This window comes from Microcaecilia unicolor, chromosome 2 (assembly GCF_901765095.1).
Source record: "Microcaecilia unicolor chromosome 2, aMicUni1.1, whole genome shotgun sequence".
Taxonomy (NCBI): Eukaryota; Metazoa; Chordata; class Amphibia; order Gymnophiona; family Siphonopidae; genus Microcaecilia; species Microcaecilia unicolor.
Window position 1 is genome coordinate 265,456,821 of NC_044032.1, and position 24,653 is coordinate 265,481,473.

Below are 24,653 nucleotides of genomic sequence, written 5' to 3' on the forward strand. Positions count from 1 at the left end.
AGTCTTCTTCAAAACAGGATGAGACAAAAGTTTCCCACGATACTGACGAAGAGTCATAGAAGGATCAAGAACAACGATGGAGCTGGACCCCAGCTGGGTCAGCTGGGCGGGGGTTCTTGCCGGGCTCATGGCCTTTGCAATCTGTCAGGTTCTCAGGTTCAGAGCCCGCGGGGCCGGGCTCTGGTGCAAACGTGAGCCCTTGGGCTGCTGACGAGGAGCGACAGCAGCAGGCAAAACCCACCAACCAACTCTGGGTAAACACACCGGCAGGGACTGCAGGCACTGCCCAGCGAACCGGAACACATGGACTGGAATCCCCCGGACTGGAGGACACAGGACTGGAACACACACCGGACTGGAACACACTGGACTGGAGCACACCAGACTGGAACACCCTGGACTGGTCCCCCGGACTGGAGGACACAGGACCGGAACACGGGACTGGAGCACACTGGACTGGTCCAACAGCTTCACCTGTACTTAGCTACTAAGCCCCCCAAGAGTTGAGCTCCTGGGTTCGAGTAGCCGACAGGACTTACTGGATACCGGATGACATAGGGACCAGGACTGGAAACAGAAGTGCTCCTAACCCTAAACTGATCTACGTGCTCCCAAGCCCTAAACCAGCAGGAGTGTTCCTAACCGTAAACTGACAAAAGGACTTCCTAAGCCCTATACTAAACAGGAGCTCCTAATCCCTGCTCAAGAAAGGGACTTCCTCAGCCCTAGACTAACAGAGCAGGGAACTAAACACAAAGCTAACACAGGTGCTACTAAGCACCAAGCTACAAGCAGAGCTTTACACTAATAAGCTAAACACCGAACTAACCAGCTACCTAAGCACTGCTCTAGCAAGCTAGATACAACTAACAAGGTGCTTCCTAAGCACTAAAAAGGAAGACAGGGGAGCCACAAGGAAAAAGCAGTGAAGCTAACACATAAGCCAAAAGTGATTCTAAGTCACCAAACACCAACAGCAAAGACTGCAATGCTCCCAATAGCACAAACACCAGAAGTACTTCTAACAGCAAACTCTGCAGTGTTCCTAACAACACCAAACCCAGGAGTACTTCTAATAGCAACAGAGCTTCCAAAGCCCTACACATAGCAATGCTTCCAAAACCAAGAGGGAAAAGCAGGGGAACCAAAGGGAAAAGCAGGAAAGCTAAACACATAGACACCAGTGCACACTGCACTAACACTAACCTGGACCTTAGCAAAAGCAAGCAGGGACCCTAGACACAATGTCAGAAGTGCACACTGCACCACCCTACCTAAAGCAAACACAACTGTTGCAAAGGCCCTGAAGGAAACAAGACCACTTCCTTATCAAGGCCCTCCCTGATGATGTCACACTCCCTAGACCTAGGCAAAAGCACACTGACCCAGAGGCCCAACCCACACCAATGCAAAACCGTGAAACACTTGAAGCCAGTACACCCAAAGAGAGTTAGAGCAACTCAGGCAACACACACACAGCTGTAGTGAAGTGAGACAATTAACCCCATGCTGCTGGAAGCTGCCAGCACAGAGAGACAGAGCCAGCTCAGAAAGGAAAGAGAAAAGAAACAGAAGCCAGCTAAGCAGCTGACCCCCAGGAAAGAGGTAAGTTTGAGAGGGGTTCAGACCCCAATCATAACAAGGTCCTCAGCTGATGGGGCTTGGGAATCCCCACCAGTTAAAGCAAGGATCAGGACTGGTGTTAGACATGCTAGGGCCCAGGGCACAAAATAAAGAAGCCCCCCCCTCCATTCCCTCTCCTCTGTCTCCCCTTCAATCTCCCCATCTGCCATTACAATCACACCAACAGACCCTCAACAAATACAGAACAAGGAATTACAAATTAAAGATAAAAATTTATAGTCAAAAATTGAACTGGGAACTTTGGCAGGTACTGCAACAGTGGAGAAATAAAACAGAAATATATTTCCCTTTCTACTGAACACAATAACACGACATCCGCTATGCACATTTCTCAAGCTACCATATTTCAGTTAATAAATTCAGAATAAAATGCCTTTTCTATCTTTTTTTTGTCTGGTCATTTTATTTTTCCATCATGTTGTCTCCAATTTCTCTTTTCCACTTTCCTGTCTTTCTGCTAATCAAGTAGCTGCTGTCCATTTGTCTTTTCTCCTCTCTCGTTCCATTCCCTCACTACACTTGCCTCTGACATATTGATCTTTCCATTTTAGCACTTTCCTCTCTCTGTTTTTCTTTTCTGCTCTCTGTCCACTCAAATTTCACCCTCTTTCTAACCCCTTTCCTTCTTTTTTACTTTTTAGATACCAATCAGATTTCCATCTCCTTCTTTCCCCCACTAGCTATTCCAATTCCCCATCTCATTCCTTCCTCAGCCTTCCATCTTCAATCTACTCCCCATTATCATATTTTTACCACCTGTAATCACTATCCTCCTCTCATTCAATTCCTTGCCACCCCCCTTGGCCTGCCCACATGGTTCCACTATTCCCACTGTCTCCTTCCTTCCACCCTTCTAGCCCAGCATCTGCTCCCTCTTCCTCCTATCCCTACTCTCCACCTTCTCCTAGCACCTTCTCTCTTCCTTTTGCTCCCTCCCCAGGGGCCATCATTTCTACCTCTCTCTTCCCTCCCACCCATAGCCCAGCATCTCTCCATAACTCCCTTCTGCCTCTGGATTCAACATCTACCTCCTTTTTTCCCTCCTCCTGTGCAGCATCTCTCCTTCCCTCCCCCCTCATGTCCAACATCGTTCCCTCTCTTTTTCCTCTTCCCTCTCTCCCATTGTCCACCATCTCTCTCTCCTGTGCAGCATCCCTGCTTCCCAGGTCCAACATTTCTTCCTGTCTTGTCCTTCACCCCTCCTGTGCAGCATGTCTCCTTCCCTCCCCTCTCATATCCAACAATTATCCCTCTCTTCCATCTGCCCTGTGCAGCATCTCTCCTTCTCTACCTCCCCTCCATCCCCATCATGCCCAACAATTTTCGCTCTCTTACCCCCCCCCATGCAACATCTCTCCTTCTATCCCTCCCCTCCACCCCCATGCACAACAATTTCCCCTCTCTCTTACCCCCCATGCCCAACATTTTTCCCTCTCTCCTGCCCTCTGTGCAGCATCACTTCTTCCCCTCCACCCCCATGCCCAACAATGTTCCCTCTCTTCTCCCTCCCATGCAGCATCTCTCCTTCTCTCCCTCCCCTCCAGCACCATGCTCAATCATTTTCTCTCTCTCCTAGCCCTCATGCAACATCTCTCCTTCTCTCCCTCCCCTCCACCCCCATGCACAACAATTTCCCCTCTCTCTTACCCCCTGTACATCTCTCCTTATCTCCCTCCCCTCCACCCCCATGCACAACAATTTCCCCTCTCTCTTACCCCCTGTACATCTCTCCTTATCTCCCTCCCCTCCACCCCCATGCACCACAATTTTCCCTCTCTCTTACCCCCTGTACATCTCTCCTTATCTCCCTCCCCTCCACCCTATGCACAACAATTTTCCCTCTCTCTTACCCCCCCCCATGCCCAACATTTTTCCCTCCCTCCTGCCCTCTGTGCAGCATCACTTCTTCCCCTCCACCCCCATGCCCAACAATGTTGCCTCTCTTCTCCCTCCCATGCAGCATTTCTCCTTCTCTCCCTCCCCTCCAGCACCATGCTCAATCATTTTCTCTCTCTCCTAGCCCTCATGCAACATCTCTCCTTCTCTCCCTCCCCTCCACTGCCATGCTTAACAATTTTCCCTCTCTCCTACTCCCTCCCATTGTGCAGCATCTTTGGAAGGGTCACCTGCAGCATGTACTAATTATTGGTGCTGCTGCTGGGTTGACCCGGATACCTTCCATCTCCTGCATCTCGCTCCCCCCGCCCCCAACTGTGATACAATTTCCTGGGAGGAACGTGGCAGAGGGAAGGCTTCTGGGTTAGCTTGAGCAAGCAGCAGTGATTCTTACATGCTGCCAGTGACCCTCTGAACAGGTGCCAAGGGAAATACAAAACAGCAGCAGGAGCCTAGCTTGCTCTCTAATGCTGGTGATGGTAAGGGTGCACCACTGCTAGGTGGGCCTGAGCCTAAACTGAGTGGACCCAGGCCCACACCCATGGCTATGCCCCTGCTTCTCAGGGATTATCTGCCAGTCCAGGCAGCAAGCATTATCACTCACAATTGAAAAAAACACAAAGCATTCCAAGGATTAAGTCTTTATGCAAATTCAACTTTACTGAACTTTCTGTAACCCGCAGGTAAACTGTTTTATAATTACTTACTTACAGTCAGTATTTGATCTCCCCAACTCTCCTGTTTCTTCAAGATTGTGTATTACAACCCTGACCACTTTGCAACTTGTTTCACCTAGTAAAAATCAATGTATTTACATATGGACAATTCTGTCTGTTACCAGTCCCTTTGGGCCAGTAATAATTCACGGAAGCTCCTGTTACTCCTAATCACTCCTTATCACAATCCAGCTCCTTCAGGCACAGACCTTTATGGCTGACCTCCTTCCAGCAATGCACTTCTTGAGCTGCAACCTGACGTTAAACAGGCTTCTCCTGCTCTGGGGCTGGGTTTCCCTTACCCACCACTCCACACTCCTTCACAGTCGCTACTGATGGGGACAACAACTTCTCTTAGAGCCAGATGCACTAAACTTAATGAGCCAGCAACGAGGTTTTAAACCAGTTCTAGCCAGCCTAGCGAGCAAGTAGTAAAACAAGACATGCACAAAAGGGTTCTCCGAGCCATTTTCCAGTCATGGTAGCAGCTAACGAAAGTGGAATGCAAATGATCTAAAAGTTATTATAATGAGCTAATTAGTATTATAATGTGCACGCAAGGCAGATGCACAGCCGTTTTCCAGCCCCATGCACTGTGGAAAACCTAACCGGAGGTCTGCACCTCTCGTTAATGCCTACTACTACTACTTAACATTTCTAGAGCGCTACTAGGGTTACGCAGCGCTGTACAAAATAAACCAAGAAGGACAGTCCCTGCTCAAAGGAGCTTACAATCTAAAGTGCTCGTCAGGGACTTCCTTTCAAGTGCCTAACACTTGGACGTCCTAAATTAAAAAAAAAAAAAAAAAAAAGATGTCCCTGACGAGCACTTGGACGCTTTTTTTTCTTCCGATTTTGTGATGGGTGTCCTTCTCTTGGACATGTTTTTCGTACAACTAAGGTGCCTGAAATGACCACCGCCAGAGAGAATCGGGGATCGGGACGTGCGAGGACGTCCAAATCAAAACTATTTGGACGTCCCTTTTGATTATGCCCCTCCAGGTCTCTCTCAGTCAATCACAGCACGATTAGCTTTGCACGTCCCGATCCCCGATTCTCTCTTTCTAGGGTCCCGCTCTCTCCCTCTGCTGCACAATGCCCAGTAATGTATTGGTTGTAGATGGCTATTATACACGCAGCTTGTCTGCTTCTATGAAGTCGTCTTTGGCATGCGCAGAGCAGCCACTTGGCTGCTCTGTGCATGCTCAGCTGGCCGACTGGCTTCCCCTCCTTAGGAAGGAAATCGCATGCAAATGAGCTATCAGCGAGCAGCTCATTTGCATGCGATTTCCTTCATGCATGCCTGTTTTTTTCTGATTCGCTAAGGGATCGGTAAGGGAAGGGCTCTTTCTGTGGAGTTAGTGCATCTGGGCCTTAGTTGCAAAAACCCCAGAAAGGTGGTATATCAAGTCCCATTCTCTTTCATTCAGTCCCAGCCTAGGTTTAATCTGCCACTCCATGACCCCCTTCTCCTTTAAGGGTCCTGTGGGACAGGGGCGTAGCTACGGGTGGGCCTGGGTGGGCCCAGGCCCACCCAATTTCACCTCTGGCCTGCCCACCCAATTGCACACACACGCCCGCCCACTTTTCTTCCAGGCCCACGCCAGCCCCAGCTCCCATTGCCGGCCACTGCTGCTTTTCCAGTTGAGCAGCAGGGCCGGCGCTACAAAAAGAAGAAGCGCTCAGCTGATTGAGCTGAGCGCCAACGCTAACGAGAAAAAATGTAAAAAAAATTAAAAAAAGCACGGCACCAGGTCCGCAGGCAGCCTTGAGGCATTGGCTGCTGGCTCTGCAGGCTCCTCCCTTCTCTTACGTCACTGCCCCTGGAGCGAAACAGGGCAGTGATGTAGGGAGACGGGAGGAGCCTGCAGAACCAGCAGCCAATGCCTCAAGGCTGCCTGCGGACCTGGTGCCGTGCTTTTTTTTTTTTACATTTTTTCTCGTTAGCGTTGGCGCTCAGCTCAATCAGCTGAGCGCTTCTTCTTTTTGTAGCGCCGGCCCTGCTGCTCAACTGGAAAAGCAGCAGTGGCCGGCAATGGGAGCTGGGGCTGGCGGGCCTGAATCAGGAGAGTGGGAAACAGATGGAAGGATGGGGAGAGAAAGAGGGAAAACAGATGGAATGATGGCAGAGAAAGAGGGAAAACAGATGGAATGATGGCAGAGAAAGAGGGAAAACGGATGGAAGGATGGGGAGAAAGAGGGAAAACGGATGGAAGGATGGGGAGAAAGAGGGAAACGGATGGAAGGATGGGGAGAGAAAGAGGGAAAACAGATGGAATGATGGCAGAGAGAGAGGGAAAACGGATGGAAGGATGGGGAGAGAAAGAGGGAAAACAGATGGAATGATGGCAGAGAAAGAGGGAAAACAGATGGAATGATGGCAGAGAAAGAGGGAAAACGGATGGAAGGATGGGGAGAAAGAGGGAAAACGGATGGAAGGATGGGGAGAAAGAGGGAAACGGATGGAAGGATGGGGAGAGAAAGAGGGAAAACAGATGGAATGATGGCAGAGAGAGAGGGAAAACGGATGGAAGGATGGGGAGAGAAAGAGGGAAAACAGATGGAATGATGGCAGAGAAAGAGGGAAAACAGATGGAATGATGGCAGAGAAAGAGGGAAACGGAAGGATGGGGAGAGAAAGAGGGAAAACAGATGGAATGATGGCAGAGAGAGAGGGAAAACAGATGGAATGATGGGGAGAAAGAGGGGAGATGGATGAAAGGATGCAGAAAGGGGAGAGACTGGAAGGATGTGGAGAGAGAAGGGACACTGAACAGAAAAGGGTAGAGAGATAGAGAGACACTGGTTAGAAGGAGGGAGAGAGAGACATTAGATGGAAGGATCAGGAGAGAGGGTAGATGGGTGGAAGGATGGGGAGAGAAAGAGGGAAGACGCTGGATGGAAGGGTAGGGAGAAAGAGGTGACAATGGATGGAAGGATGCAGAAAGAAAGAGGGGAGACTATTGGAAGGATGGGGAGAGAGAGGGGAGACACTGGAAGGATGGGGAGAGAAAGAGGAGAGCTGCTGCATGGAAAGGGGGAGTAGTGAAAGACTGGAGAATAAGAGGAAGGGGCATGGGGAGAACAAGGGTGAGAAAAAGATGAAAAGCCATAAGTAGATGAAGGAAATTAAAGAATGGATAGTAAGAATGAATTAAATCAGGACAGAGAGAGAGAGGCAGAAAAATATTGAAGAAAGCTAAGAAAAAGGAGAGAAAAATGAGAAATGGCCAGGAAACCGTGGCAGAAGAGTTAAGTGAAAACGAAGGAAAGCAGAATCTAGAGACTGGGAGCAACACAATGAGAAAAAGTAAATGGCCATACAAGAAAGGTAAAGAAAATAATTGTATTTTTAATTTAGGATAAAGTAATATGGTACCTGTGTTAATAAAGTTTCAGAGACCAATACTTCCTTCCTTAGGTCAGGAGAGGATACCATAACAGCATTATACTGACCAGTGTTGCCAGGTGGGCGGTTTTACCGCCCAATTGGGCGGTTTTCTGCGACCCGCCGCGGGAAATTTTTGCCCGCGGCGGGTTGCGGTTTTTTGGGCTGTTTTTTGGGCTTCTGGGCGGTTTTTTGTGCGGCTTTTTCGGCCGCGGGGGGCGGGGTTAGTGACGTTTTTGGGCGGGGTTAGTGACGTGGGAGGCGGGGCCAATGACGTGGGAGGCGGGGCCAAATATACGTGGGAGGCGGGGCCGGTGACAGCGGGGGCGGGGGTGATGATGCGGGGGTGGGGGTGTCAGGGGCGGGGTTTGAGTTTGGGCAGGTTTTGTGCTGGATTGGGTGGGAAAAAAATTTTCCACCTGGCAACACTGATACTGACCTGAGGCAGGAGGTTTTGGCCTCTGAAAGCTCACTGAAAATGTGACTAAATTTTGCTGGGGGAGGGGGGTAAAGAGAAAATTTTGTGCCCATCCACTTTGGGTTCAGGCCCACCCAAAATCAGCAGTCTGGCTACGCCACTGCTGTGGGAGTACAGGCAACCAAAGACCCTATGTTCCCCTCTGTAATCCCTTGATTACTCTGACTCCTCCCCAACTATCAATCATCACTCAGCAGCACTTTCTTTCACCAAATTATCCCAGCATCAAAACCCCTTGGGCTGGATCCCCCTCTTGCACCTCTCCCCCCAGTGACTCTGAAGCATTCTACCTATACACTTTTAGTAATCCCCGTTAGGATGGGGGATTACATAACAATAAGCCAAATTAGATGCACACGTTGTAGGTAAAAACTGTTTTACAGTAATCCAAGTACTCTCTGCAGTTTGGGCAAGTCACTTAACTCTCCAGTGCCTCGGCAGAAGTTATAATTCTGTCTCCATGAAGCAACCACTGCAATCCAGTCCAGAGAGCAGCAAACTGGCTCCATTTACTACTCCACCACCTCCCCCTCTGGCTAAGACGCCCGTTAATTGTTCTCTTCCCTTTCCCGTAACAGCAACTCGGCCACACTCAACATGGCCGCCCTGGCCTGTCTTTTTTTTTTTTTCTCTGCGCATGAGTGGACCAGGGTGCTCCGCCCCTCATGAGCAGGCAGAGGTTCAGTGGTCCGGTCGCCTAAAGGGAAGTGAGTCAGAAGTTTTGCTTTCCTGGGTCTGGTGAGTTTCCCTCTCCCCCCTTCATAAGAGCTCTTTATTAGTTTAACCGAAAGTACCCCCCCCCCCCCTCGCAGTCCCTTCCCCATGTATTTGCTGCCTTTCTATCGCTTCCGGAGCTGAAGATGTCCCGAGGTTGGAGTCTGGAGGATGAGTTCCTGTATGATGTGCCCGCTGATATCATGTGCAGCTTCTGTGAAGTCATTAGCTCCCTGGAGGACTCCGACTGGCATAAGTTTGGTAAGTTGCAGTGGGCTTTTCCGATCTGCTATGTGTTACGTCCTGGTACCAGCCCAGAAACGTAGCCCAGAAACGTAATCTGGGCAGTGCGATCCGGGAACTGTCCTGCTTACTCTCTACTTTTATCATGCCACCCTTTTATTTCCAGTAATTTCTTGATGCATTACTTTGGCAACGTTTGTAGGTCGTGCCAATAGTTTTTCCTAAATATGGAGACATTGTAGCTACATACAAATCTAAATTCTCTGTGACAACCAGCAACCTAGAAACTTTCGAAAGAAAGGGGGCGTGTGCGGGTCTGTGGGGGAAGGGAGACCTTGGAGAAAGAGGGATAGTATGAGGAAAGCCTTAGAAAGGGAAGGGAAAGGTTTGTGCCTGTATATATTTTGCACTCTCTTTCAGGCTTAAAATCAAAACGACTTTATTGGTGTGGCAATTTGCAAGTATGTTGTCAAAGTAATACAAGAAAAGGGATTGGTGGAAGAATTACGTGGTATAGAAAAAAAATATCTTTGGACTCAGTGGAGCAGAACACTCTCAACCCCTTTACCCCTTCCCTAGTTCCTACTGCTCATTGTCGCCTCTTGCCCTTCCAGAGTGCCTGCTTACTCTGGATTCAGTGTTGTCTTGGGTCACCTTGCTCTGAACGATCAAGCATTACCACTCTAAACTGTATGTCGAGTAGGGTTTCCCTATAGTCGACGATCTAATGTATGGTACAATCTAATCTATTACTTAGAGATATTATTACATCACTTTAATGTATTTTTTCATATCATGTATGTCTGCAAATAGTATTTACTTACACCATGAGCTATCCCACTTAAATCGTGTTCCATGTATGTCTTCATGTATATATGCACCCTAACGCAATACCATTTGTAATCCTGTTACACGGAAATGGCAACCGCCATTCCGGCAAATGTAAGCCACATTGAGCCTGCAAATTGGTGGGAAAATGTGGGATACAAATAAATAGCACCTGTATTCTGCAGTGGTCAGCAATTACACCTACCACACAAGCAATCTTGCAGGGAGCCCTGTACAGTTTTTCCCAGAACATCCAAAACAGGGTTGGAGCTGGGACTGTAAACCCACTGTTGGAAGGACACTGTCACATACAATTCCAGGGTTCTGGTGGCATCTAGTATTCTCTCTTCCATGCCCTCGCAGCCCCCCCAGAATAATTTAAGGTTCCAGCAGTTGCTGGTATCTCTCAGGTTCTCTGTGAAACAGATGCAACTTCAGCTTTGCTTGTTGGCTTTCTCTTTGGTTTTGTGGGGGCACTATACTGAGAGAAGTGAGAATGCCTAATAAAAGTTATTACAACTGAGAAATGTTTGTATCCTGCCACCGCCTGGTATTGCTTTCAGGAGTAGCCTAGTGGTTAGAGACAAATTGAGAACCAGGGAATTTGGGGTTGAAATCCTGTCTTCTACTGATGCTCTTTATGACCTTGGACAAGTCCCAAACCCTCCATTGCTTCAGGTACAAAATTTAGGTGGTAAGTTCTCTGGGGATAGGCAAATAATGTGCTAGTATCTCCAAATCCACACCCTACCTTATTTAAAAGGCTTTTATGATCTAAGAGAAAACTTGGTAAGAATTTGATTTAAAGATGTTTCTGGTCTTTGTGGGATCTCTATTGATTCAGGGAAAGATGTCTAAGCGATGAAAGGTGCTTGAAATTACACCTGCTATGAAAAGGCCATCTGGAGATAGGGTGTGTGTGTGTGCTATTTCCACTTTTATTTTTTTTGTTTGTTTGTTTAGTTTATGCCTTTTCAGTAGAAGTTAAGGCAAGTTACAAAGTTCGAACTTTGATTTGGTGCAAATGGAAGTATTGGCCAGATTAGGATTATGTGGGAAGATTCTGGGCCGGATTAAGTCATTTCTCCATGAGAGAAGGGGAAACTCCTGAGTTCTGTGACAGCGTTTTCCCCTGCTGCTATTCAACACAACTATTGAGGTAAATTATATTCTCATGGGTTTTGGTGCCACTAAGAGAGTTCCCTGACTTTGAGATTGTCTGATAAAATGAGTGTTTCACTGACATGGTACTGTTACAGGGTAGTGAACTAGTTCTGAATTCTCAAAACACAGAAATGTTAGGTTTTGGGTAGCTAGGCTGGTTTAAGATTAGTAGTATGGGACCAATGACAAAATATGAAAGTGCTAAACCCCTAAGAGAAAAGTTACACTGGCTTCCACTTAAAGAACGTATCGCGTTCAAGGTCTGCACATTAGTTCATAAAATCATTCACGGAGATGCCCTGGCTTACATGTTAGACCTGGTCGACTTACCACCCAGGAACGCTAAAAGATCATCACATTCCTCAACCTTCACTTCCCCAGCTGTAAAGGACTAAAATACAGTCTAACACATGGGTCCAGCTTTTCCTATATGAGTACGCAGCTGTGGAATGCACTGCCACTTAACCTAAAAACTATTTACGAACTAATCAACTTCCGTAAATCTTTGAAGACCTATCTCTTCAACAAGGCATACCACAATGATCAATGATTGTAATTGTAACATATCACCACTTCACCTATATTCTGAATTGTTTTCTTCCAATATCTGTTTGCTTAATTGCTTAACTCTACTATGTCATCTGTTCTCTATGTAACACCAATTTGATACCTTTCACTCTGTAATGGCGACTGCCATAACGAAACATTGTAAGCCACATTGAGCCTGCAAATAGGTTGGAAAATGTGGGATACAAATACAACAAATAAATAAATAACTGTGAAGGACACAAGGAATTTGGAGGTGTATTTGGATGGCATGGTGAAATTTCAGGTGCAAATTGCAAAGCTATCTCTGTGTTTTATTACAAGATGTGATTGGAGGAAAATATTCTTTGGATGGTGGATCAGACAACGCTGGTTGTATCAGTAATGGATTATTGTATGTGGACCTGCCAGCTTCGTTCATGAGAAGACTCGTTGTGGTTTGTTTTTGTTTGAAATGTAATAATTACAAGAAAATAAAAATCAAAAAGTTACCTAAGTAACGTTTTCATCACATTGCATAAATTCCAGTTCACATCAAGGAAAGAACAGCCAGTTTTACAGAGTTACAGTGATCTGTAACCTGTCATTAAAATCATTCATAGTACCTGAAGACTGGAGGTGGCCAATGTGACACCAATTAAAAAAAAAAAGGGGGGGGGTTCCAAGGGTGATCTGGGAAATTGTAGGCCGGGAAGCCTGACTTCAGTGCCAGGCAAAATAGTGGAAACTATTATAAAGAATAACATTACAGAATAAGTAGATAAACATGTTTTGGTGGGACAGAGTCAGCATTGGTTCAGCCGGTCTTGCCTCACCAATGTGCTTTGTTTCTTTGAAGGCATGAATAAACATGTTTGTTTAAAAAATGTGTGTACCGCACATCTACAATCCAGAGTGAGGAGCGATCCACATTCATAATAATGGGTATGCATTTCACAAGACACGCAACATAACCACGTTTATCGTCTAAAACATCAAATGTAACAGTAACCAAGTTAATCCAAAACTTGTCATTAGGAAGACGTATCAAATATTTGCTGAAACAAAACAGTTTTTAATGCTTTTTTTTAAATTCGTCCATACTCATGGACCTTATTGACCTTCTATTATCTTTTATCAACTTGTTGTTTAATATGATACCTTTATGATTACTATTTTATTATTAAATTGTTTAATTGTATTTAATGACCTGTAGCCTGTCCTACGGTGATATGTAAGCCACATTGAGCCTGCTACTAGTGGGAAAATGTGGGGTATAAATGTGTTAAATAAATATTTCTTAAGGTTCTAAGCTTTGGGAGGTAAGGAGTTCCACAGTCTTGGTCCTGCAATATAAAAAATAGTTCCTTTACTTATCTAAAAAAAAAAACAGTCTTAAAAGATGGAACATCAAGCTTGTTAGAAGATGCTGACCTCAGAGACCGAGAAGGCTGATGTCACTGGAGAGATTTTATTACTTATCACTTTGAATACCAACAATAGAATCTTAGTGGAGGAGTGGTCTAGTGGTTAGGGTGGTGGACTCTGGTCCTGGGGAACTGAGGAACTGAGTTCGATTCCCACTTCAGGCACAGCTCCTTGTGACTCTGGGCAAGTCACTTAACCCTCCATTGCCCCAGGTACAAATAAGTACCTGTATATGTAAGCTGCATTGAGCCTGCCATGAGTGGGAAAACGCGGGGTACAAATGTAACTAAAATAATAAAAATAAAATTATATTGCACTCTATACACAATAAGCAGCCAATGTAAAGAAATAAGAACAGGAGTAATATGTTCAAAATGGCTCATTCCCAGAAGCACACGGTCTGCCCTCTGTAACGACTATAAATCGTATTTTGGCAAAGCTAAAAACAGAGCATTACAGTAATCAAAATGAGGCATCACTACACTTTGAATCACCAAATGAAAAATTTTAAAGGATAAATAATCCTTCAATCTTCTAACAAGTCTTAATTTAAAAAATACATTACTAATCACTTTTAGCTACCTGAGATTTAATATTAAGAGCCCTGTTTACTAAGGTGTGCTAATCACTTTTAGCTACCTGAGATTTAATATTAAGAGCCCTGTTTACTAAGGTGTGCTAATCACTTTTAGCTACCTGAGATTTAATACTAAGAGCCCTGTTTACTAAGGTGTGCTAGCGTTTTTAGCACGCGCTAAAATTTAGTGCATGCTAATGCTAGAGACACCCATAGGAATATATGGGTGTCTCTCTAGCGTTAGCACAAGCTAAAAACGCTAGCTCGCCCATAGCGTGGCGTAGTAAACAGGGCCCTAAGAGATGAAAAGTTCAAAACGCCCAAAAACTGTTTTTCAATCTCAATGAGAGAGAATCTGGAACATCAGCTAATACAGAGCAAGAAACAACAATAACTTGTGTCTTTTGGCATATTCAGACTGAGATGGTTTGCTCTCATCCATTGCCTCATCGTCCTCGGATATAAATGTAACAGCTGCATACTCTTTCACCAGATTCTCAATTTTGAAAGAAAAAGTGGGTATCATCCGCATAAATACGATAGTGAATTGCCAAACCTTTGAGAAGAGTTTACAATAGAAGAAGGAAAATATTGAACAGAATTGCAGATAAGGCAGATCCTTAAGGAACACCTGTAGTTAAATCGGTCACATCAGATCTATCTTTTCCCTGGACTACACAATATTGTCAGTGCTCTAAAAATGATGAAAACCTTTTTCCAACTCTACCTGCAATCCATCAAGCACCCCATTAAGAAGAAGCAGCACATTAAGAAAAAACTCATTTACTTTTAAGCAGGTTAGAATAACCACATTGTTGGCGCAATACATTTTTAGACTCCGCAGAACAAAAGCATATCACTTTTCTCATAACCTTTAAGAAAAGTCTCAAGCTGCAAAGGATCCCAAAAAGTATATTCCTTCTCCTGAAAAGCAGTAAGACATTTGTATGGATATTAAAAAAAAAAAAAAAAAATTCCTCCCAGGGCTAAAACTTGAGATTTCAAGGCTAAGAAAGCCTTTCTTCTGAGTTGTGTAGCACTGGAAACATCAGAAAAAAAAAACATACTTTTTTTTTTCTCCACAGAAACTCTCATCTTTTTTCCCAAAATACAATTTCAAGATCATAGATCTATCATGTTCATTTACAAATTTAACTAGAAGGGTACTTATAGTTTCTTGGATATCTTCCAAAAATGCTATTAAGTCCACCTCAGGTGTTACCAATTGATCTACTGCTTGCTGACCCGATTGAAGCTTCTTTTTTAACAAGCAAATAATAAAAATTACTACTAAGAAATAGTCTCGGATGTTGATAAATTCAGAATCTCCTTTTGAGTTATTTTCTCAAAATTTCTGGAGACAATACATTGAGGGAAGATTCAAAAGCAGGTTGTTTTTTTTTAATGCTGATTTTTTTTAAGGTATGATTTATATAGAAGTCACCTCAGTATGATTAATTTAGGCCCCAGCATTTAAACTGTAGTCGCCACCGTCACTGACAATTCACCCTAAAATAGTTAGGTTCCTCTGAGTGCCTCAGAGGTGCAGAATGTTTCTACATGGGCTTTTTATGTAATAATGTGTTTATTATTTTAAGTGTTAATACAAAGAATATTTCTTTGACAAGATACACCAGTTTTTAAATAAGAATACATTCAAGTTGAAAATTAAACTACATTAAGACATTACTTCCAAAACTGGATACAATAGTCCACAGATAAGGTAGATTCAAGATAGTACATAATACCAAAGGAAGTTGGTGCTCCTAAATATAAAATTAGAGGAAACAAGCAGTGGTTTCCCTTAAATTTCTAAGGGGACTCTATATTTGGGCTGGACCTTGGTCCCTCTTCATATCCAGGAAAGACTGCAATTGTTCAGGTTAAAAAAATACATATTTCTTTTGCTTAAATATCAAAATACATTTACAAGGAAATCGTAATTGGAAAATAGCCCCAATATTCAAAGATTCCTGTTTCATATCCAAGAATTTTTTCCGCCTTTGTTGAGTCCAACGAGCAATGTCTGGTAACACAGAGACCTTGCTTCCTTTAAATTCTGGATGAATATTTTTGAAATAAAGTCTCAACAAAGATTCTTTGTCTTGCAAAAAGACAAACGATACAATTAAAGTTGCTCTAGTCTCTGTATTATCCATCGACTGTTCGAGAAAATTTGTTAAATCCAGTTTTTCAGGTGGTTTATCCTGTTTAGAAATATCTTGTTGTGGGGTACTTTCGTTTCCAAGTAATACATTTTTTGAAGTGGGGGTAATGATTGTTCAGAATATTTATATACTTCTTTCAAGAATTTAGCAAACATATCTTTAGGAGCAACAAATTGAGATGTTGGAAAATTCAATAATCGTAAATTCAGGTTTCTTGATTGATATTCCATGTTCTCTATTTTCCTGTGAATTAGTATCCGGTCCCCTGAAATTTGAGCTTGTTGTTGAGTTATTTTTAAAATTTGTGTTTCCAAGTTAGCTTGCTTTTTCAATGTCCCTTCCATTTGTCCTTTTAAAGAATTTATCTGTGAGGAATTATTTATTTTATTTATTTATTGCATTTGTATCCCACATTTTCTCACCTCTTTGCAGGCTCAATGTGGCTTACAATATATCATGAATGTTGGAAATATATAAGAGACTATACATTTAGTATTACATAAGGATATTGGGTAACTTGATAATGATGAAACATGATAGTAGTGTAGCTAGCAAATATTATAAGACAATTCTGGATATATGTGTAGGAGTTCACATTTGTTGATCTTTGTGGTATGCCTTGTTGAAGAGATGGGTCTTCAGTTGTTTGCGGAAGTTAGTTAGTTCATAGATCGTTTTCAGGCTGCGTGGCAGTGCGTTCCAGAATTGTGTGCTCAAGTAGAAACAGTGATAAATGAGGTACAGACCTTTATGAAGAGTTTCCAAGGTAGTCCAGATCGACTCCAGCGACACCTCTTGAGGTCTAACCAGAGGTTGAATCACCAGTGCGCAAGAAGCAACTTCTTCTTGCGTAGCTGTTACCGGCAATATCTCAATGGTTTCCCCTGGTGTAATTTCTGGCGTTCGCTGGGCTCCCTGCGCCAGCCCCAAGTTCACATCAGGCATTGCAGATACACCCGGAGAGCGCCACTCCTTCGAATCCACCTTACCATCAGGGTTCGGTACAGCCTTTCCAGATGCGTGCGGCGGCGTAGGGGTCAAGGGTCCCAGCGGACTGAGCAACAACTCGCCCTCCTGAGTGGGGCTCTTCCCAGCCCCGCTAATGGAAACGTCCGTGTTCGGGGTTGACATGGGCTTTTTAAAGGTTACTTATTTTAAATTGCTTACAAACGTTTTGCTCAGGGAGTTTGTGGTTAGTTGGGAATTACACTAGTAACCAGTACCCGGTGGATAGTAGTTCCCTGTAAGCTGAGCAGGAGTTCTCCACCTACAGTCCTGCCAGTGGGGGGGGGGGGGGGGTGCTGTTTCAATATCATATTTTCAATATTGTGAGACAGGCAAACTCTGCAGGACTCCAGGGAAACTGTCTGTCCTTGGTGATAGAAAACACAATATCGAAGCACCACCTTCCACTGGCAGCAATGTGTTTGGAGAACTCCCGCTTTCCTTAGAGGGAACAGTGGTTCTGGCAGTCAAGGTTCTCTTTCAAAGATGTTAGCATCTTTGTGGAAATGGGAAAAAACGGAGGTAACATTAACTGCCAGGAACCGGCCTCCACACGAGATTATTAGAAGTGTAGAGGGGGCATTAGCTATGTGTTCCATGAACTACGGGACATCTATCCAAAAAAGCACTAAGTTTATAAAAGCAAGGTAGACGCCCATCTGCCTCTGGAAAAGAGGTTCCCAGATCTATCTGCAATGGCATTCAGATGTATAAATGTATGTCTGCTCTGAAGAAGGTATATTTTAAAGAATACACTGGTACATAACACCTCCTCTGCTCTGTCAAAATTTGATCCCTGGGAACACCTATGTGCAAGTCACATGAAAGGAAACGCACACTTTCCAAGAGGTACTTTTTTATGGTATAACTGAGTTCGTTTTTTTTTTTGGGGGGGGGGGGGGGGCTCCAAATAATAAACCCAAAATTTTTCAAAGTACATTGTACCAAAGCCCAGTTTCCCCACCCACCCTGACTTATTCCTCCCCAAACAAGCCCATTTTTCTGTCGATGTCCTGTACATGCTTAGAAGGTGTGGTTTATTATGACCCTCTGACCAAAAAGGAGAAGGAAATCAGTCCCCTCCCCCACCCATGCAGAATCCAAAGATGATCAAAATGACACCCATGTCCAACTATACCATTACAGTATATTCAAAAGTAGGCTGCTTGCTGACTTGTATGAGTCACATATTAGCAAAATTCTTTTCTTGCATTTGGGAGTGATATGTGCTTCTCTTGCCTCTCAAGTGATGTAATTGATGAAATTGATTTCTCCATTTCCAGTAGGCAGGAGGATCTGACTATGTCCAGGATTGCAATATACATTTCCTCCCCAGCAAACTCATTTTGTGGAGAAATAGCTTTTTTTCCTGTATCTAACCTTCCCATACCCCAAGAATATCTAGCAATAATAGCTCTGGAGTTGCTGTAATCCTGCGTCCCATTAGAAGTGGCATATATGCCACTACTAACGTCCAAAATTATTTTATCGGCGAACTGTCCAAAAGGAATGATGGGCAGGTGCCCTCCTCCCTGTTACATTTCACAAAAATGGAAGAATCTACCCATCCCACCTTATACAATTGAGTCTCCGTAAAAGTATATTCTACAGAGCACCTGATAGTAACATTCTCTGAGATTGGCACTATATATCAATTGTCAGAGGGCTTTAATACTATTCCAGTCTTTCAAAGGTTTCTTTAAGTCCTGCTCACACTCGTATAATCCTTCTAGAAGTTTCTGATAGGATCTCCCATATGTAAACTGAGGTCATCTCTGTCTAAGGGCAGAGCATAGTGTCTTTTTATTTGGCAGTAAGCAAACCTATCCCCCCCCCCCCCCCCAGGTCTGGTCACCAAGTGTTGTTGGAGTTTCTCAAATGGCAAAAAAGTGCCCTCACTTGTCAGAAGATGTCTAACTAAAAAAACAAAAACCTCCCTTCCTCTCCCAGGCAAGAAAAGCAGAGTTTTCTAACCCCAGTCTAAAAGCCACGTTTCCTCTTGATTGGTAGTTGGTCTGTGACATTTGGATTACCATCTAACTGTTTTATTAATAGTTTTCAGGCATCCCATAAAGGTCTAAGAATTAAACTCTTACCTAGCGGATAGGTGATTAAATTATATGGGGGGCTTGCAATTGGGGATTAATATGATAAGGAGCCAAAAGGCTGTTTCCAGAGGGGGTGTTGGTGTAAAACCTTGGCAGTTCAATACTCGGTCTCTAATATGCCTCGACAAGCAGGCATAATTATAAAGTTTCAAATTTGGGAGCCCCAGCCTACCATGTTTTCAATTGTCCACTAAGTATTGTAATTTCATCTTGACCTTTTTCTTAGCCCAGCAAAATTTAGTCACTAACCTATAACGTTGGATCAAATCTTTATTAAGCAAACAAAGGTAGGATCTGCAGGGCATAGAGGACTCCCTTTGGAAAAATAACCAATACCAAATAGGTTAATCCTCCCAGTCAAAGACCGCGGCAAATCCATCTAACCCTCAAATTGCATCCATCAGTTTAGTAAGATTGGTAGTATTCCAAGGGGTACTTTTTGTCTGTGTGTGTGGATGCACAATTTTATGAAAGTTCTTTTCTGTGTGTAAAACGGGCTTTTTACATGTAAAAGAAGCTTTATAAAATTATCCTTCACAAACTTTTTTTTTTTTTTTTTTTCTGATGGGTGGTGGAGGGTTGGAAGGAGATTACTATTACTAGAAAGCAGTAAAATAACTCGCCCACAGAGACACACACAATCGGAGCTGGGGATAAGAGTCCGGGAGACTTTTCATAAAATAAACAAGTACCTTAACCCATTAGTGCCCAACGTTCCCATATGGGAGCTTATTATGGGAACATTGGGCACTAATGGGTTAAGGAAGCACTGGCAGGGCAAGAAGAGCAGTGGCGTAGGAAGGGGGGGGGGGGGCGGTGGGGCGGTCCGCCCCGGGTGCACGCTGCTGGGGGGGTGTCGGCGCCACTGCTTCCCTGCTCTCTCTCTGCCCCGGAACAGGTTACTTCCTGTTCGGGGGCAGAGAGAGCAGGGAACCAGCGGAGCTGATGCAGCTCCCAGCGACGACGTGCGCTCAGGGCAGAGCGCCAGTGGTAAGATTGTGCTCCGAGGGGGGGTGCGCACGGCGACCCGCCCCGGGTGTCAGCCGCCCTCGCTACGCCACTGAAGAAGAGACAGGTGTAGTTTAGTCCACTGCTCTTCCATTTCAAGTAAGTAAAAGTATTAGGAAAAGGAAGCCAGTATGGTTTTCAAAAGACGAGGGAGAAAACAATAAAAGCAAAAGGTTTAGCATTCAAAAAGTAGAACGGAACTAAAAACAAAACACCATAGAAGAAATATGTGGTAATGCTGAAAGACAAGGACAGAAATTGGAATGATACTAGAACAGAAGAAGAAAGGTGACAACGTTTCTGGTAGGTCAGTGAAAGAAAAAGGCCTGGGTGGAACTGTAAAGGTGACTTCAGAGCAATATTTATTTATTAGGATTTATTTACTGCCTTTTTGAAGGAATTCACTCAAGGCGGTGTACAGTAAGAATAGGTCAAACATAAACAAAGTATGGTATGATATACTACTTACAATGTCAACACAATACGCAATAGAGCATTATAATTGATAGTGACGGGTAAAGCAAAGATGTAACATATAGTAGATAGGTAAGACAGACAGAAGAGTTAGAAAGTAAGTTGCACATGAGGACGGAGAGATGGTTAAATATTATCTCAACTAGGGTAGGAGTGGATAAACATGTCCTGCTGCAGTATGTTCAGCCCGAATCATTCCTTATGTATGTGAGTGAGACTAACAAGTTACTTCTTCCATTAAAGGCCTGGTTGAAGAGCCAAGCTTTCACCTGCTTCCTGAAGTAGAGATATAGTAACATAGTAAATGGCAGCAGATAAAGATGTGAATGGTCCATCCAGTCTGCCCAACAAGATAAACTCATATTTACATGGTATGTAATACTTTATATGTATACCAGAGTTCGATTTGTCCCTGCCTTTCTTAGGGCACAGACTGTAAAAGTCTGCTCAGCACTGTTGCTGTACTAAAAGTTCTGAAGCTAATGTCGAAGCCCCTTAAAATTTACACTCCAGCCCATCCAGACCATAGAAGTCTGCCCTGCTCCTGTTTTACTCTCCAAATACCGGCGTCGCCACCCAATCTCTGCTAAGATTCCGTAGATCCATTCCTTCTAAACAGGATTCCTTTGTGTTTATCCCACGCATGTTTGAATTCCATTACCGTTTTCATCGCCATCACCTCCCGCAGGAGGGCATTCCACGTATCTACCACCCTCTCTGAAAAAATACTTCCTGACATTAATCCTGCATTGCCCCCCTTCAACCTCAATTCATGTCCTCTAATTCTACCACCTTCCCGTCTCCAGAAAAGGTTCGTTTGTGGATTAATACCTTTCAAATATTTGAACGTCTGTATCGTGTCACCCCTGTTTCTCCTTTCCTCCAAGGTATACATGTTAAGGTCGGCAAGTCTCTCCTTGTATGGTTTGCAACGCAAATCCCATACCATTTTCGTAGCTTTTCTTTGCACCGCTTCCAGTCTTTTTACATCTTTAGCAAGATACGGCCTCCAAAACTGAACACAATTCTCCAAGTGGGGCCTCACCAACAACTTGTAGAGGGGCATCAACACCTCCTTTCTTCTGCTGGTTATACCCTTCTCTATGCAGCCTAGCGTCCTTCTGGCCACGGCCGTCGCCTTGTCACATTGTTTCTTCACCTTCATATCCTCCAACACCAACACCCCAAAGTTCTCCTGAGTCGAGCTTACTAAGCTCTCCCCTCCTATTTGATGTCTTTCTTTTGGGTTTCTACACCCCAAATGCATCACTCTACATTTCTTGGCATTAAATTTTAACTCCTATACAGTTTCCACTAGTACACTCGTTTCTCTCACTTGATCATAAAATTAGTATGTATTTTTTTTTTTAATTTTTAAAAATGCAGTGCTCAGTATGTGTTTGCTGTGCAAGTCTACCAGCACATTAGCACAACAAGCCTGTAACACCATCGCACCAAACCTCCCTATCCAGCCATATTGTCAGAATATTATAAGAATCTGCTATGGTTAGACTAACTTATCACAATTATCTAATGTTATAACAAGGCTTGATTACTTAGCTTCTTTTTGAGTGGTTAGTGCTTTGTAATGTGCTGCTGCTGCTGGATATCCATGCGTCTATGCTCCAGTGTTTAAAACCAGATTAAATCAACTCATGTTTGTTCCCAAGTTTTTGTTCCTGATGTGGGGCCACGTTTCACCAGTATGGTGGCGTCTTCAGGGGAACCTACTAAAAGATGACAACATACTGTTAGCATTGACTTCTTTTAGTTCTTTGAACTCAGGCAGGGATCTCTAAAGTTATCTTTCAAACAGAATTTTGCAATATAAGTTGCAGTCATTCCAGGAGGTGATACCGCTTCAAGCTCCTCCTCGCAACCAGAGTGTTGGCACATGCTCCCTAATTGTTCTATATATCCATGAACAACCACCCAGCCCAATTAGTAACGAAGTTGTTAATGGGAACCAGCCTGGGTTCCTCATTTGATTAACCAGTCTATTTCTTTATTCAAGCCTTTCGACTGGACCGTATCCCAATGGTAAATGTATCTTTGGTCTAATTGAGTTAACATTGCTGTTACATCCCCTCCCCAGTGTAATTGTATGTGTGTTAATACCACATATTTCAAGTCTGATTCCTTATGTTTGCAGAGTTCCCAGTGGTCTACTAGAGGCGCTTTCTGTTTTTTAGTGCGTAAATTGCTCACGTGTTCTCCAGTATATAATTTTACTTTGCGTCTGCTTTGGCCCATGTACCATTTTTGACACGGGCATTGTATAGCATAAATCACCTTGGAAGTGTTACAATCTGTGTGCGCTTGCAGTTGGTATCTCTTCTCTGTACGGGGATTATTAACAAAACTCACTTCCATTGCATGAACACAATATATGCAGTGTTGACATCGCTTATGCCCTGGTTCTTTTTTATTAGCTTGCAGTGTGCTGTGACGAAAGATAGATAACATGTCGCGTATATTTTTGGCACGAGTGTAAGCTATCTGGTGTCAAACTGAGGGTGCAACTGTAATATGGGCTAATGTGCTGGTACCAAGATAGTTGGCAGACTTGCACATCAAACACGTACTGAGCACTGCATATTTAAAAATTTTAAAAATACATACTAATTTTATGATCAAGTGAGAGAAACGAGTGTACTGGTGGAAACTGTATACGAGTAGCATAATCCACACACCAGTTGAAAATATTGGAACCCTAATAGTATTATATTGATTACATTTTAACTGCCAGACCCTCGACCATGCTTCTAAATTTCAGAGATCCCTTCTCATTGTTTCTACTCCCTCCAGGGTATCCACTCTATTGGCTATCTTCGTGTCATCTGCAAAAAGGCAAACCTTTCCTTCCAACCCTTCAGCAATATCTCTCTCAAATATATTAAACAAAATGAGCCCCAGCACCGACCCCTGAGGAACCCCACTGCTCACCATCCTTTCCTCTGAGTGGATTCCATTTACCACCACTCTCTGCCACCTGTCGTTCAACCAGTTTTTTATCCAGTTCACCACTTTTGGTCCTAAGTTCAGACCTTTCAGCTTATTCACGAGTCTTCTGTGAGGGACTGTATCAAAGGCTTCACTGAAATCCAAGTAGATTACATCTAGCGCATGACCTTCATCCATTTCTTTTGCACCCAGTCAAAGAAGTCAGTGAGATTCATTTGGCAGTATTTTCCTTTGGTAAAGCCATGTTTTCTCAGGTCCTGTAACCCATTGTCTTATAGAAAGTTAATCCTTTCTTTCAGCAGTGACTCCATTATTTTTCTACCATTGACATGAGACTTACCGGTCTGTACTTTCCCACTTCTTCCCTGTCTCCATTTTTGTGAAAAGGGACCACATCCGCTTGTCTCCAATCTCGCGGAACCTCTCCCGTCTCTAAAGCTCTATGAAATAAATCTTTAAGAGGTCCCACCAGAACCTCCGAGCTCCCTCAGTATCCTGGGATTTATCCCATCCAGCTCCATATCTTTGTCCACCTTCAGATTCTCAAGCTGTTTATAAATTCTTTCATCCGTAAACGGCGCAGTATCCACTCCATTCTCAGATATTCCTTCGGAGGCCAACCGCGGTCCTTCACCAGGGTTTTCCTCCGAGAAGTAATTGTTTAGCACATTCGCTTTATCCTCTTCACTCTCCACATAACCATTCTCATTATCTTTCAGTCTTGCAATTCCATTCCTTTCTTTTCTCCTTTCTCCAATATGTCTTTAGCCATTTTTTTCTTCTGCTCGCGCTTTTGCTAGCTGTATTTTCCTCTTCGTTTCTGTGAGTTTAATCCGATAATCTTTTCCGTGATCCTTTCATTGCGTTCTTTTGTATTTCTTGAACAAAGCCTCTTTTGCTCTTATTTTTTCAGCTACTTGGTTGGAAACCCATATTGGCTTCCTGTTTCTCTTGTTTTTGTTTACTTTCCTCATACTTGTTACACTTCTCCTACGCCTTCCCACTCCAACAGCTCCTTTTTCAGGTATTCCCCCATTTTATCAAAATCAGTACGTCTGAAATCCAGTACTTTTAGTTTTGTGCGTCTGCCTTCTCCCTTACATCAAACCATATCGTGTGATGATCACTATTACATAGGTGGGCACCCACCTGGATATTAGAAGCACTTCCTGCATTCGTGAACACTAGATCCAGCACCGACCCTTCCCTCGTGGGTTCTATCACCATTTGTCTGAGCAAGGCAGTTTGACAGGCGTCCACAATCTCCCTACTTCTTTCCAATTCCACAGACGGGGACGTTGAAATCTCCCAACAGTAGCACCTCC

General features: G+C 43.9%; 1 protein-coding gene across 2 annotated transcripts in view; it reads left to right on the forward strand.

Moving 5' to 3' along the window:
• Nucleotides 1-8,804: 8,804 nt before the first annotated feature.
• IRAK1 (interleukin 1 receptor associated kinase 1) overlaps nt 8,805-24,653 on the forward strand; it is a 149,729-nt gene continuing 133,880 nt past the window's right edge. Inside the window, exon 1 of one of the 2 annotated variants that reach the window (XM_030194110.1) lies at nt 8,805-8,860. Coding sequence is in view for 1 of the 2 variants with exons in the window: in XM_030194109.1 (XP_030049969.1) it covers nt 8,983-9,097 (115 nt within the window). In the remaining variant the exon portion in view is untranslated. Of the gene's footprint in view, nt 9,098-24,653 lie in introns of both variants that reach the window. The other variant, XM_030194109.1, reaches the window with a different exon arrangement.